We start from the raw sequence: 15,011 nt of genomic DNA, 5'->3' as shown, positions 1-15,011 counted from the left end.
GACTGTGGTTGGTCAATGCCGCCTCGGAGAGAGGGAGATCAGAGCTTAGTCTTCAACAGATCATCAGTATGGTTTCTATTCCTGCTCCCATATGCATCAACCCGCTGCAGAAAAGGCGTCTGACAGTTTCTACATTTTTTATTTGTGTGCATTTGGGTGTTTTGTTTGTGGATGACCTCTAGTGTGTCCACATATCCTTTTGTTTAGACTGGTCCTGCTCTATATATTATTCTCTTGGCACAGAGTCTTATTAATCACTGGTCTCAGATTTTCACTGTCTGGCTCTGTTTTGTAACACTTTTTTTTTCTTAACTTAGTCATTTTTCTTGCCTAATAACTAATTATGTTCCCCTGATACTGCTGCAAATATTTGCCTCCTGCGTTTCCGTCTCCTTAATAATTGATTTAATGCCAAGAATAGAAATCTCTAATTATAAGACAGAGAGAGTTGGACATTGAAGTGTAGTTGATGTTTATTGTAAGTGTTTTAAAGGCGACATATCATGCACATTTCCAGGTGTATATTTACATTCTGGGAATGTTTTTGCATGATTTACAGTTAAAAAAAATCACTTTATTTATCTTGTATTGACCATTTATGCAGCCTCAGTCTGAAACAGGCTGTTTTAGCTCCTTGCAGCTGAAGCTTTTGACTGTCAGGGAGCATTTTTACATACGTTCACCTCACGTTTTGGACCTTTAAGCATGTTTAACATAGAAATCCGACATTATAACATTATATAGATAACAGAAAATTACAAAAAAGCATGATTCTGCATGTCCACTTTAAATAAAACAGGATAAATTTATGATGATCATGTATAAATATTATGCAGCATATTATAAAAACTTAGTTGAAGCTGTGTTTAATCTTCAGTAATAACACAGTGAGTTCACTGACTTTATAAGAGCAGGAATCAGCATTAACATTTTAGCTCCTGCAGTAGCTGGTGTAATGAGCTGTGATTTTTTTTCCTAGTCTTAAATGACTGTCATCATAGTCAGAAGTGAAGAGAAGATCCAACTTTAATCACCTACTCAAAACTCCTGAGTCTTTATAGCAAGTCAGCTTTGCAGAGCGCTCCTCTCTCCTCCTCCTCCTCCCCACCTGCAACGCTCATATATTTTTCAGCAGCAGAGAGCTTTGGGGGAGAGCCAGGTACACTATTAGAGGGATGACTCAGAAGTGGGACTGGATGGTTTCACAGACTGGAGGTAATCCTGGCTCCTCGACCTGAAAATAGCTCGGATCGTTCTCTTCTCTCGTTCTCATTCCGCAACACTTTATGCGTCCGTGGCCAGAGGCTTTATTTTTTCGGGGTTGTCCGTCTGTCCGTCCCCTTCTCATGAACAGGATATCTCAGGAACACCTCGAGGGAATTTCTTCAAATTTGGCGCAAACGTCCACTTGGACTCAATGATGAACTTATTAGATTTTAGTGGTCAAAGGTCAAGGTCGCTGTGACCTCATGTCCGTCTCCTTCTCGTGAACACGATATCTCAGGAACGCCTGGAGGGAATTTCATTACATCTGGCTCAAACATCCACTTTGGATTCAAGGATGAACTGATTAGATTTTGGTGGTCAAAGGTCAAAGGTCACTGTGACCTCACAAAGGGCCATAACTCAGGAATTCATACGCTAATTATGACAAAGCATCACGCAAATGTCTTAATAGGATAAAATGATGACATTTTATATCCAATAGGTCAAAGGTCAACTTCACTGTGACATCATAATGTTCTGCAAAAACACTTTTCTGGCCGTTATTCAGGAACAGAAGCAGAGATTGTGACCATGTTTCACATTTACTAATCCTGTTTAGATCTTCTGTGTGTGAAACATCCATGTTTTAGAATAGCAGCATCCGTATCTGAAGCATCATCTGTTGTCATGGAAACAACTATGTGTTCTGACAGAATCAGCTTTATTGGCCAAACATGTGAACACATACAAGGAAAATACACATAATACCTTTTATTAAATTCTTTCAGTCTTCACTACAAATATTATGAGTCTGAACAGACTTGGATTTAAACTGCACACAACTGTGAGGCAATATTTCTAGTCTCCACCTTTCAATACCCTTACTTTATAACTCTGTGCTTCCTGTTTATTCTGTCTCTGCACCTCTTACCCTTTCTCATCACCCTTGAACTCTGCAGCCTCCTCAACTTTTTCTTGAGCTTTCAAGATTTTTTTTTTTTATTTTCACTCCTATTTCACCTAAAATCCTGACCTCCTCTTATCCCTTCTCCTCTTATCCTCCATCCTTCCAAACAAAGAGATATACTTTTGGGAGCAACTGAGCTTGGACTCACATGGCATGAAGGGCAAAGACACACAAAGGGAACCGTGGGGCAGGGGGGGGGGAAAGAATTGATTTTCCAGTCGGAGAGGCCATCCAGTGAAGGACTAAGTCTGCCCTCGGGGGCTTTGACCGGCTCAGGCCAACTCCTGATGGGAAAGGCCAGCCAATGACCTTAAGACTCTTCTGATCATGTTTTTCTACTCAACGATGAAGTGTTTCGTCACCTTTTATTTGGAAGCCAGAGTGTTTTTTTTCCAAAGGCGAGCTTTGGCGCTGACAGATTAGAAAGGTGTTAAAGACCCCCAGTGGAAGCTTTGTTGCCATGCACTATATCTGTGTGTGTGTGTGTGTGTGTGTGTGTGTACATGCTATGTGAGCATAACCTTGTTTGCCCTTCACGAGTAGCACAGCGCAACATCCCCTCTGGCATTTCAAGCAAGACAGTGAGATGGAGAATTAATGGGATGAGAGAAAGAGACATATCACAACACACACAGAAACTCACACACACACACACACACTGTACCATTGGCTGGCAGCCATGACAGATGGGGGAGTTCAGTTCACGGGGGTTGCCATGGAAACCAGCATCAGTGTGCTACCCTGAGCTTCTGCGCTCTGCATAAGCCGAGAGAGAGAGAGAGAGAAGCACACACTTTGCAGAGGAGTGTGGCGTGGGCAGCACAAGCCTTTCACCGTTGTTTATGACTTATTGTTGTTGCGCAACAAGTTGGCGTTATCGGGTTCACGACTTGTCTTACACATGTTTAGATTCGAAGGACAGATAGGCGGCTTTGTGTCAGATCAGACGGTAACCGCGGATAATTGATTTGTTTATGAATAGTCAGTAACTGTGCCAGTGAGAAAGTGTGTCATCACTACTACTCAACTGTGTCTATTTATCATCCCCTCCTCCCTGAGCCCCCCCTTTACATTTACATTGAATTTCATCTTCCTCTCACTCCCCCCCCCCCCTCCTCTACCAGAGAACGATTATCACACTCATCTTCTCATTCACCCTCACATTTACATTACATTACATTCAACCCCCCCCCCCCTCTCTCTCTCTCTCTCTCTCTCTCCACGGCCTGCACAATTTACGCCTTTTTTTCCTCTCTTCTCGCTCTTTGATTCCCGTCATCGATCCTGTTTAAGAGCAAACGGGGCAAAGCACCCGTTCATGGCAGAAAGGGTCTAACGAGATGTGACAGCCACTAAAAGCCAATTCGCTGCTGCTCTCCAGTCCAGCAGTGCCATATGGATCATTCCTTCAGCAGCGATGCGATGTGATTTCTTCTGTTATTCATCTTAATTTTCTTAGTCTGTGCGCTGAAACATGCGCGCATACACAATCCGTCCTGCGTGAGAGGAGGTTTTTCAGACCGTAAATTGTATTTGCTCTCATGCAAGGCATCGTGATACTACAACACCACAAACTCCACAACTATACCTTGTGAAACAGCGTCCTACTTTCCTACATACACTATACATATATATACTGCTACTTTACTTTACTTTTACTCCACTGATAGGAATCATAAAGACACATGTGTCCTGACAGGAGAACGAGAGCGATTCGCTGACATATTTCTCACTTTTTCATGTTGCGCCACAGTCTGTAAACACCCACACAGTCCTGAGAAGAGGTTTAATCAGGCCAAATAAGTGAAAACACCTGTGTAGGTGGATCACGGGTATGTTGGGCTGTTTGTTTTGAACGCTTTCCGTTTGTCTGAGATCAACAAAAAAAATGTATCCTAACTCTCATCCACAGTCGCAAAATCATTCTCTCTTGTATATAATTATAATTGTGCATATAAGAGACTTGTGTCTGTATGATTAATGGCTCAATCACTAGTGTGTGTGTGTGTGTGTGTGTGTGTGTGTGGGAGTATGCATGTAAGAATGTGTACAGTAGTGGTGTGTATGTTGGGGTAAGAAGGTATTAGTGAGATCATTATGCTGTGTGTGAGAGTAAGTATGATTGATGAACGAAACAGCCCTCATACTTTTTTACTCTCTCTCTCACACACACACACACACACACACACACACATACACACACACACACACACACACACACACACACACACACACACACACACACAGGTCACTATTACTGTATGACAGAGTGTAATATGAAGCCACTGAGGCAGGCTGCCTATATATTAAATTATATCCGTACATGTTAATTTCCTGATGTTTGCTTTAGAGAAAGTGCAACTTTATACCTGCCAGCATCCAGTAACCTCTCTCTCTCTCTCTCTCTCTCTTTCTCTCTCTCTTTCTTCTTCTTCTGTTTCCCTTCCTGCAGTGAGAAGAGGAAGCTGCAGGTGAACATCACAAGTCCCATCCAGTGCAGCATGAACGGGAGGAAGTGCACGGTCATCGTCGAGCCCAAGATCAACCAATCGCAGCCAGACTTCACTAAGAGCCGATCCGGTTACATCCTGGCTGTTCCTGGAAACTAAAATGGGCCGATGATGAAAAAAAAAAAAAAAACAGTGACATCGGATTTCACACCAAGCCGGAATGACGACGATGATGATGATTCACTTCTCGCGTTTTTGTTTTTTTTGCAGAGCTGCTGATAATGTGACAATGTAGATAGCAGCTCTGGAGGAGGATCGGGGTAATTGAATCCTCAGAAAATGCAAAGCCATGCCAAATTTGCCCTTGTTTTGTAGATTTCTATGCATTGTTACTATAAACAGAAAGTGTATAAAACGCCTACAAGCAAAAATGCTATTAATAACACAGGTTTAAATGCACTACAGGATAATCCACCAAAGTGGTGTTCGTTCTTTTTTTTTTAAATCCAAATTTCAAATGATTTGCTTTGTGCAATATTTAGTTTATCATAGATGGAATATTGTGGTAGTAAAGGTGAGAGGAGATTATGCAGCAAATGTTCTCAGAACCACTCGTGTTGCATAATAGGAAATAAAAACCCAAAAGCTTTGCAGGAATGTATAATCCCTGCAGCTCCCTGCGTCGGAGCCACATCAAAGATGAGATTCACGTATGACTCTGATTTTTCAAAGATATTCAAGCAGCTTTGATCATCTTCTTTAAAACAGAAGAGGGGAAATAATAGCGATGATGACCTTGATGGAAGGTTTTACCTACACGATAAATGAAAAGGAAACTGCAGCGTCCAATTTTTAGTTCATTTAAATGTTTACAGCAAGTGAGTCAGTCAGTGTCTGACACTCAAATCCCAAAACTAATCCATCGTTAGTTTGTTAGTCACAGGATGTTGAGTCGGATGTGTTGAGCATATCCTGAACATCTCACCCTGCTACATGCAAAAGCGTTAAAATCTATTAATTTAAATCTTATACTCTCTACTGCAATATCTGTACTTTTATAATATGCTTATATATATATATATTAAAAGTTAGAATATATGTGAACAGCATCAGATTACATATGTTTATGCACAGCACTTATACTCCCTTTGGAGGATTTTATGACTAAACCTGAATAATAAGGCAAATATGAAGATTATAACCAAAGCATTACTTTTTTCAAGAGTATTTTTTCATTTAAAGAGCAGTTAATATTATATCAAACTCAAGACTTAATGCTCTAGCTTAGTAACAGAGTGTTGCTGGCCAGTACTGTATAATCCCATGTGAACTCCAGCCCCTGAACATAGTCTCGTTTGTTGTCTTTGTGTCGGGTGAACAGCCTAATGACTTGTAGTGGTCTTTAGTCCTTTTCAATAGGCTGCTACTTGACAAATATCCCCTTCATCAGAGAGAAAGAGTGTGTGTGACTGTGGGAGTGTGCACTGTATGTGTGTTGATTAGCTCTTCTTCTTTGGCTCCGAGACTTGAGAGCCTGGCTAGTGGCCACAGCGAAGGACACGGGGGTGTGAAATCTGTAATCAGACTGCTGTCCTACTTTACCTCCCTTATCTAATGATGTTTGTATCAACGCTAGACGATTTCAAGACTCGGTTTTGTGTCTGATCTCAGCGTGGAAAGCCAAATCACAATAACCAAAATCATCAGCGCTTGACGACTCGGAGTTTGGTTCGTACTGTTCTTGCAAGAACGTCGGCCGTGTTTAAAGTTTTCACTCTGTTTTTCATCATTGATATGTTAGCATATAACATTATATTTTCACACAAGCTCTTCAGGATTGTGCAGCCGCAGCTTAAAGTTGAGTCTTTACATTTACAATTCTACGACAGCGAGGCGAACATCTGTTGATATGATCAAAAGCTGAAGAACAACTTCATTTTATTGCCTCTTTGCATAGAACATCCACATCATTGGATATGGAAAGACTATAATGCTAAAATGTTTGTTATCTACTTAAACTCTCTTTCTGAAAATATGAGATTTTGATATAAGGGTCGTGTTGACAGCAAATGTCAAACCAACGTTGCATCACCTGTCTGACTCAGCTGTATTGTCTCAGTCATGTCTCGGTAAAGAATACTGACTGGCGGCTGAGGAACGACAGCCCAAGGTTATGAATCGACGGCTCCCTCTGCGTCTGTCCTAGCTGAAGAGGCGTTCATGTCAACTTTTACTTCAACAGGAAGGCAAACTCGTTAGCAGTCACTCTACCCGCCGTCTCCTAATTGTGCCCGAGTGTTGTCTGAACGAGCCGTTTATCTTAATTAGTTTGTGAGTGCCCCCTGTCTTGTGATGAAGCAAATCTTCCACTCTACCTCGCAGCTTTGTGGTGGGTGACCTTGTCCCGGCGTTTGATAAGACACTTTGATGCAGGAAAGAGCTGTTTGAGGGGGAAAATGGTGCATTCGTAGTGGGGGATTAAGGAAGTGACATTGGTGGCGTTAATAGGTGCTTCTCAATGGAGCTCAGACGCAGGGTTCTGTGATGAGTGTGTGTGTGTGTGTGTGTGTGTGTGTGTGTGTGTGTGTGTGTGTGTGTGTGTGGGTATAACTCATAACACTGCAGCTCTCTCCATATCCTCCAGCATGGTAATCTCCCACAGGGCTTCTCCTCTCCTCTCCTCCTCTCTGCTCTGCTATTCACCGCTCATCATTAGGATGGACTCCATGTCACGTCTCACTTCAGCACTTCTCTCTCTTTGCTTTTCTTAAGGCAAAAGGAGGAGTCGGTGAACAAAAGCCTCTCCTGGCCTCCTCTCCTTCCTCTACTCCCTCTGCTTTCTCCCCCCCCCCTCCCTCTCCATCCCCTCCTCCTTCCTTTTACACTTTCCTTCCTCTTGTGAAATCGCTCGGCTCATTGCCCGGTCGGGCTGATTTTACCATCCTGCGGGGCAGTGAAGGTTCTCCTGTTTTTGTTTTTTTTTTGTTGTCTTTTTCCTTCAGCCGACCTGTATCCAGGAGGCGAGGAAATAAAAAAGGAAACCACACCAACGACAAGACATGTTGAACAATAGGAATATCATGCAGCAACAACAAAAAAATATGAGAGAACGCTTGTGTTCAACCAGAAATGTAAAATACTGTGGATCTAAAATCTATTAAAGGGTAACGCTGATGATATTCTTTATTTCTATTGTCAACAAATCCCTTAAAAAAACCAAAACAACAACAATGCATTAGTCGCTCTCTGTTGTTACAACATGCATCTCTTTGCCAGAGAGGAAAACATCTTCATTCATCTTTTTAGAGGATTTTTGGGAAGAAGAATAAAGAAAATTACCAGCCATATCCTTTAATGTGCTCTGATTTGTTTATGATGTGCAAACCCAATCACCAATGATCACTTCTCCATTGTATTGATTATCTCTGCTATGGAATGAGGCTCTAATGGAAGCAGCTATACAGCAAGTGTAAAAAAAATAAAATAAAATAAAAAATCACAGGCTTTTTCTAATTAATCACTCCTCTAGAGTTTAAAAGAATGTCAGATATGAATTTTAACAATAAGTGACTTGTGCCATTGTGTCCTTCCCTTCACTGTTCTCCATAGTGGGATCTGAACGACTACATTCCTCTAGTTGTCAGTGTGTTTTTTTTGTTCCAGACACATTTTACACAAGACATCATTATCAAGCCCGTCTGTTTTAGCCAAAGGGCAACAAATTCCATTTTCTCTTCCATAATTTATTCCGTCCTCTGAGGCTTTGAGCAAAAAAATCTGTATGTATATGTATACACCAGTCATTCAGTATGTGCCTAATTTTATATTAAGTTTATATTTTGCATATTTATGTAATATTTCAATATTACATACCATACATATACTGTAATATCCAGACCGAGTCTTAAGGGATCTTTTCACCATTATACTGTTTTGTGCAAATGCATTCTGTATAAATGCAAATTATGCATTCAGCAATGTTCCATGATGAAAGTTATTTCATTAATCATTTTATTAATAAATTTATTTGCTTCAATATCTGCTTCTCTGTCATTTTTTAAGCTTGTGTTGTGTGTCATCTGCATGCAAAGACCGATGGTGTGTTGAGTCAAATGTTTCCTGAGGCCAGCTGTTTGTCTGTAACGTGTGATGTGGTAATATCTGGGTAAATCTCTACGTTAATCCACCCACTAACAGCTGTTTCACCGAGTGACGTCGGTGATGGTTAAAACCTCTGCAGTTGGCATGACGACGCCGCTTCCCTTTACCACCGTGTCAGCCATCACCAGCTACCTCAGGAGGGGTTTATAATCCGCCGGCTGATGGATGACTTTTCTCGCCGCAGAGACTGGGATGACTTCTCTGTCCTCAAGGGCAGTGACTATGTAAAACACGACTGACTGACTGACCTGGTGGTTAAATGAATGGGAATTAATGGACAGTGAGTGATGTGTGCAGAGTGAACTGACCCAAGCTAATCTATGTTGGGGGCGCTCGGTTTATTTGGAGTTACAGCAGTGATTCTTTTGTACTTGTGCAGTTGCTGTTGGGGCATGGAAAGATTGTGGACTAGTTCAGGAAGTTATAATAAAAAAGAACTTATGATTTGGCACAGTTGGAGCCTCCCACCAACCTCAGTCCATTATGACACCTGCAAATGCAAATCTAATGAAAAAGATACAAAAATGGGAGACCAAACATTAACAATCATTATGTCTGGATTGAAAACATTATTGTAACAATATCCACTTTTATATATCTATTAATGTTAGATAAAATCCAGTTTTAAATTATGTCAAAGCTACACACTTTGAACATGTTGGATGATGTTGGAACTGAGACGCAGCTTTGATCAGCAGCACTAAAGATGGTGGTCTCCAGCCAATGTGCCATCCAATATCATGTACAAAGACTTTTTCTTGGCATTTTGCCTTTATGGGACAGTTGATAGTGAAGTGGCAGAGAGTAAACAAGGCCAGAGAGATGGCTGCTATGACGTGCATCAAAGGTCTCCGGCTGGAATCGAATCAGTGATATTGAGCTTATGAGGCATGCAGAGTAACCATTTGGCTGCTGGGCTGCTCTGATGTGTAAAGATGTTTGAAGGTTGCTGCACCAGAGCAATCAGCGAGGAGACACTAATCAGTGTCAGAATGAGAACCTTGATCTATTACTGTTGATTGAGCAGAACAAGAAATCATATTTCTTTGCTGTACTCCTTCCTGTTTTACAATTCACTCGATGTCGAAGGAAATCGGGAGCTGCTTTTGTCTGAAGCATCTTGCTTTTTTTATCCTGAACACTGATTGGGAGCCATGTGGGCTTCAGTGTCTTGCTTAAGGACACTTCAACATGTAGACAGCAGGAGTTTGGCATCAAACCAAAAATCCTACAACTGATGGCCTACACTTCAGAAGTGATTCAACAAGAAGTGATTGTTGATTGTTTCACTGACTTGGTTTTGAGCCAAAACAGTGAAACCCAGACAAAGAATGAAATGCAAAGAGGTTTGGAAGTTCAGGCTTTTTTCTCCCCTGATGCCATAAATTGCCAGTCGAGGGATGAATGAAGACTGAGGTGCCCTTGAGTAAGGCCCTTAACCCCCTTCCTACTGCTCCAATGGTGGTGCTCAGTGACTGTGGTTGTACTGCAGATTCCAGGTTTTAATGTGTGTAACTGTGTGAGTACAAACAGGATGTTCATGACAAGAGAACGATGTTCTCACTGAGATAAAGGTATTTTAAGAAGATATCTAAGTAGATTCAGTCCAAAGCCGGATGTATAAAAACACAAGTAGCCATCTTGAACGATCAGTGCATTTTTATTTTCCATCACAGTACAAAAATAAATTAAAATAAGCATAAACAAACTGAAAAAAGTCTCAATTACAGCAACAGCTTTTTTGTATTTTTCAAAAAAAAGAACATTTTTATTGAACAGCGTCGACACCCCTCCCTCACCCACCAAGGGAAAAACCGAATCCTAGTACCAGTGTGGTTGGTGTATGTTCCTTGTCCATAAGAAAACATGTCACACATTCTTCTGTACAAATAAAACGCTGCCATTCACACATATACACACACACACACACACACACACGTGCATTCACACATTCACGCACACATGCAGCCATCGAATGCCTCTCTTTTTCAAAGTTCATAACCACTGGTTCATTTTTTTGTTTTTTTTATCTACAAAGTACGCAACAAGATACAGAAAAATGAATTTGACAGAAATCTTTTAACTATCACTTTTGAGTCTTTTTTCATATTTTATAAGCTTTTGAAAGTATTTTTCTCAAACGACTACTCAATGATGCAAGTGGGAAAAAAACAAAAAAAAATTGGCACATTTCAAGTGAAGTCGGGGGGCAAGTGGACACAGAGAAAAAAGATACGTGGTCTCGTTTTGATGCCCTGCTTTTCTTTGTTTTTTTTTCTGCCAGAGCAGAAGCCCATCCAAAGTGCATGTCCCCCCCCCTATTGTGCCGGTACAAACGCTCCAAACTAACTCCATATGGCAGCCGCAGTCCCACAGCAGAGGAGGCCACAGATTGTGACCGTCAGAGCTGCTCATTTTCTCTGATAGAGTGTGCACAATTTGTCTGCATTGAGATGAGATGTGAGAACCAGTAAACACATTTTCCTTACTGTTATCTATACTGTGGCTGTGTTTGATCGTAACATTGACTTCATTTTCCCCTCAGCAGTGATTGCAGTCATTACAGAGATAGCTTTAACTATTTCCCTACATATGAAAATAAAAAGCCGCATATCTCAAATGTCCTGCATGCTTTCTAGCTTTTGGTTGCCATGGTGTCTGTTGGAGTCTGTCATTTAAGTCTGGCGGCTCCTCTGATTGAAATGATTCCTATGAAGGTCAAATGCAATCTAACTCATCTCCTTCCAGCCCACGGATGAATGTGACGTCACCTCACGTTTGATTTACACCGAGGCGATGCTGATGGATTATCCTCAAGGTAAGCTGTGCTTTTCTGCATTGATGCTGAACGAGTGTCATTGAAAAAAATGTCTGTGCTTTCTCTCTCTCTCTCTGTGATATGTGGGACAGCAGGTTGGTTTTGGCTCCTCGTGCAGGACAAAAAAGATGTTTTCAGGGCATTTTTTTCTTAAGGTCCATATAAGGCCAGTGATGTGTTGTTCTGTCAAGGTGTCCTTGATGATGTCACTTTGGTGATGGTCAGATTTAACATTGGTTTTGATCTAAGGGCTTTAATTAGATATTCATCGATAAAATCCCTGCAACATTCATTTGCATAAACCAGGATCAATCTTCATTCCCACCAAAGATAAGCACACCTGCTATACCAACAAAACCCCTTCTCATGTCCTTCCCTTCTCCAAAGTCTTTTCATCATGATCTTTCATTTACATTGAATGTGCCAAAAATAATAAATATGCAAATGGAAATAAATTAGGTGTCAGTAAGTAGTTATTAGTAGATGAAAATCCACCCCATCATTCAACAACCGGACATACGCTGCAGTATTTCAGAGTGTCCTGTGGGATTTTCATCAAAGATATGGCACTGTTTTAACATTTTCTATGCTGAATCATAAGCACAAAATCAAACATCATTCCAAAGTGGTTGCAACACAACCTATCGACAAAAGTACAAAAAGAATTCCCTGGTAAACAAATAGCCTATTTTAGCAAGCATAGCTAAATAAACTAGTGTCACTTTGTTCACAGCATTCTCTAATGCAGATGCAGTTGGTTTACAAATCAAGTAAAAAGAAAGTAAAGTAATCATTGCTCCTGCCCTCCTGGAAACTCTGTAAAATTGCATGGCACACGTGCAAAACATTACATTTTTCTAGGTAAAAAAAAGAAAAAGAAAAATGAAAGAAAACTTGTTCCAGAAAAGCAATAAATAAGCCTCCATAGGTGTAAAACCTCTGGGGAGTAAAACATCCATTAACTTGTTTTATTTTTTTTCTAGATGAAAATAAAGTAGGTATTTCTGAACACACACAGTATGACCATTCATCAAAGGCCATACATCCTCTGACTGTTGTCTTTTTTTTATTTATCAAAAGTCCCACAATGCAATGTTTGCTTATAGTCCATCCAGTTCTGTATATGTCCTGCTGTAATAGAGCCACAAACAGAAACCCACAAAAATATGGATCCAGCATTGACGGGCCTCTGCTGTTCTATCCTAGATGGCCAGATATGCATTGCAGCAAAAAAAAAAAAAAAAAAAAAAGAAAAAGTCCAGTCGTATCCATATTAATGGAGGAGACGAGGGGTTGTTGGCATTCCAAAGAGCCAGGGTTTGCAGCCGGGGGTGGGGGGGGGACGCCTGTTCATCCTTGATGCATGAAGAAAGCCAGTCAGGCGATGGCCCTCACCCTCCTGCAGTAGGCAGTGCACATCATCATCGTCAAACAGTCAGAAGGTCACTGGCAGGCTGCTGCAGCCTCAGTCCTGTCCACATTCATTGCTGTAGATGTATGCTTCCGTTTCTAATGTTTTCTCTTGGTTTTTTTGTTGTTTTTTTTTTGTCTTTTTGTCTGAATTGTTTTTTTCCAGTATTTCATATAGATATATATCTGTATGTTAGCAAAGGATTTACCCAAGTCTGGCATTTTTTTTTTGTATGTGTGTGTGTGTGTGTGCGTGTGTGTGTGTGTGTGTGTGTGTGTATGTGTTTATATATCATTGTCAAAAAGCTTTCATTCTCAGGTTCTCACAGAAAATCCATCCTTTGCTTCTTTGAAAATAGAATTTGGCCTGATACATACATCTAAAGGCAGAAGAGGAAAACTCAATGCCTCATATTTGGAGACCATTGCAACTTGTTTCCCCTCAAACACAATCAAAACTGACATTTCAGTCAAAATATATCCAGAGTTGAAGATTATGTTGTCGGTCTGACGAGATAAAAAGCTCAGGTGTCATTAATGTCAAATACTTCCTACTTGGCAAAGCCTCCACTGCACCGTTTGGACAATAATAAATAAATAGCATCAGCTTTCAAACTTGTCAAAATGCCAGACTGGAGTAGGCCCCACCTCCCCCTGACCCCTCTGCTCCCCCCTCCCTTCCCCTCCCCCTCCCCCTAGCATCCCCTCACCGGTCCAGGCCGATGAGCAAGCGGCTCCTCTCCTCCTCCTTCTGGCTCTCATTCTTCAGGTCGGCGAACACCTGAGTGAAGTAGTGCGGGTCAGAGTTGATCTGGAGCATTTTGGCGCTCATCAGGTTGATGATGGACAGGCAGCGGTCCCAGAAGGTCTCCTTGGAGCTCTCCACCAAGAAGGGCTTGAGTGGGTAGGAGATCTCGTTGCCCATGTAGGAGTAAGACAGGTAGAGGCAGGTGAGCAGCACGGCCTGCAGCTCGTGCTCCGTGGCCACCTCGGAGGAGACCACGTCACGGCACAGCATGTAGACAAAGACCACGTTTGCAGGGGTGATGAATCCCTGGTCCTGCCAGCCTTGCAGCAGCAGGGAGCGGTCCACGCTGCGCAGCCACAGCACAGGATCAGTGGGTGACAGGTGTTTCAGCCGGTAACAACGCCGGCACAGAAACTCCCCCAGGCAGCGCAGCAGCTCACTAGTGGAGGCCTGGACAATCACTCTCTTTGGGGTCCCGGGGGCCACATTGGAGTTAGCCAGAGGGGCCTTCTTGACAGACGATGCTGTGTTGTTGGAGCTCTTGGTGAGAGCTGGAGTGCTCTGATCCTGGGTGAAGGTGGACAGGTTGGCGCAGGACTGCGACTTCTTCAGGTTTTCGTTGTTCAGGTGGGTGACATTGTTCTGGTAGTTGCCGTTGGGCTGCACCTTCTTGGAGCCCTTCTTCTTGGCTGACACTGCTACAATCCGCTTCCATGGGAGGACGTTGATGAGCGAGTGGCGCTTCAGGTTCTTGTCTTTGGCGTTCTTGCTGTTCTGGACAGCTGTGTAGTGGCCCACAGTGGCCGGTCCATCCTCAAAGAGAGCCGCCTTTCGGTAGCTAGGTGACAAAGACAGCACGGTTCCCATGGTGACTGCTCGGAGGCGTCCAGGGGCTTTAGCCTCGCTGGGTCAGAAGAGTGTCTGCCAGAGGAGATCCTGAGGGTCTCAAAGCTTCTGGGAGCGGGGAGTCCCGGGCTACAAGCTGCCGTTGGGCATCTAAAGCCTATAGGAGGAGATTGTCCTGTAAAGAGCTCTCTGATGGGATAACGATCACCTTGACTGAGACGGTCTCTGTTGTATTTCAGCTCTCCGTCTGCGTCTCCGGGTGGGCACCGCTGGAAGCAGAAAAAAATCAATAATCAGAAAAATAATTGGTAGAAAATCCCATGCCTTTAAATCAATCACGGATATTTCCAAATAGCAAATGAAATGTATTCGATCTCATATTAGATCTATTATTATTATTCAGCT

At 42.1% G+C, this 15,011-nt stretch overlaps 2 protein-coding genes across 3 annotated transcripts in view; one reads left to right on the top strand and one right to left on the bottom strand.

Moving 5' to 3' along the window:
* myo1d (myosin 1D) overlaps positions 1 to 8,659 on the top strand; it is a 111,016-nt gene extending 102,357 nt beyond the window's left edge. For both annotated transcript variants that reach the window (XM_042397658.1, XM_042397659.1), the window contains exon 22: positions 4,626 to 8,659. In XM_042397658.1, the coding sequence (XP_042253592.1) occupies positions 4,626 to 4,782 (157 nt within the window). In that variant the 3' untranslated portion in view covers positions 4,783 to 8,659. The remainder of the gene's footprint in view (positions 1 to 4,625) is intronic.
* A 1,858-nt stretch (positions 8,660 to 10,517) lies between these two features.
* cdk5r1b (cyclin-dependent kinase 5, regulatory subunit 1b (p35)) lies at positions 10,518 to 14,627 on the bottom strand. Its single transcript, XM_042397657.1, has 2 exons — positions 13,723 to 14,627; positions 10,518 to 13,001 (listed from the first exon to the last, which is right to left on the bottom strand). The coding sequence occupies exons 1-2, from the start codon at positions 14,625 to 14,627 to the stop codon at positions 12,980 to 12,982; spliced, it is 927 nt and encodes a 308-aa protein (XP_042253591.1). The 3' UTR covers positions 10,518 to 12,979.
* Between the last annotated feature and the right edge of the window lie 384 nt (positions 14,628 to 15,011).

This window comes from Thunnus maccoyii, chromosome 20, assembly GCF_910596095.1.
Source record: "Thunnus maccoyii chromosome 20, fThuMac1.1, whole genome shotgun sequence".
NCBI lineage: Eukaryota > Metazoa > Chordata > Actinopteri > Scombriformes > Scombridae > Thunnus > Thunnus maccoyii.
The sequence above is the reverse complement of the archived record's forward strand: the minus strand, read 5'-3'. Positions and strand labels throughout refer to the sequence as shown.

Coding starts and splice junctions, on each gene's coding strand:
- cdk5r1b (XM_042397657.1), bottom strand. CDS start 14,627: ATGGGAACCGTGCTGTCTTTGTCACCTAGCTACCGAAAGGCGGCTCTC. Junction 13,002..13,722: donor TTGCTCATCGGCCTGGACCG/GTGAGGGGATGC, acceptor TGCCTACTGCAG/GAGGGTGAGGGCCATCGCCT.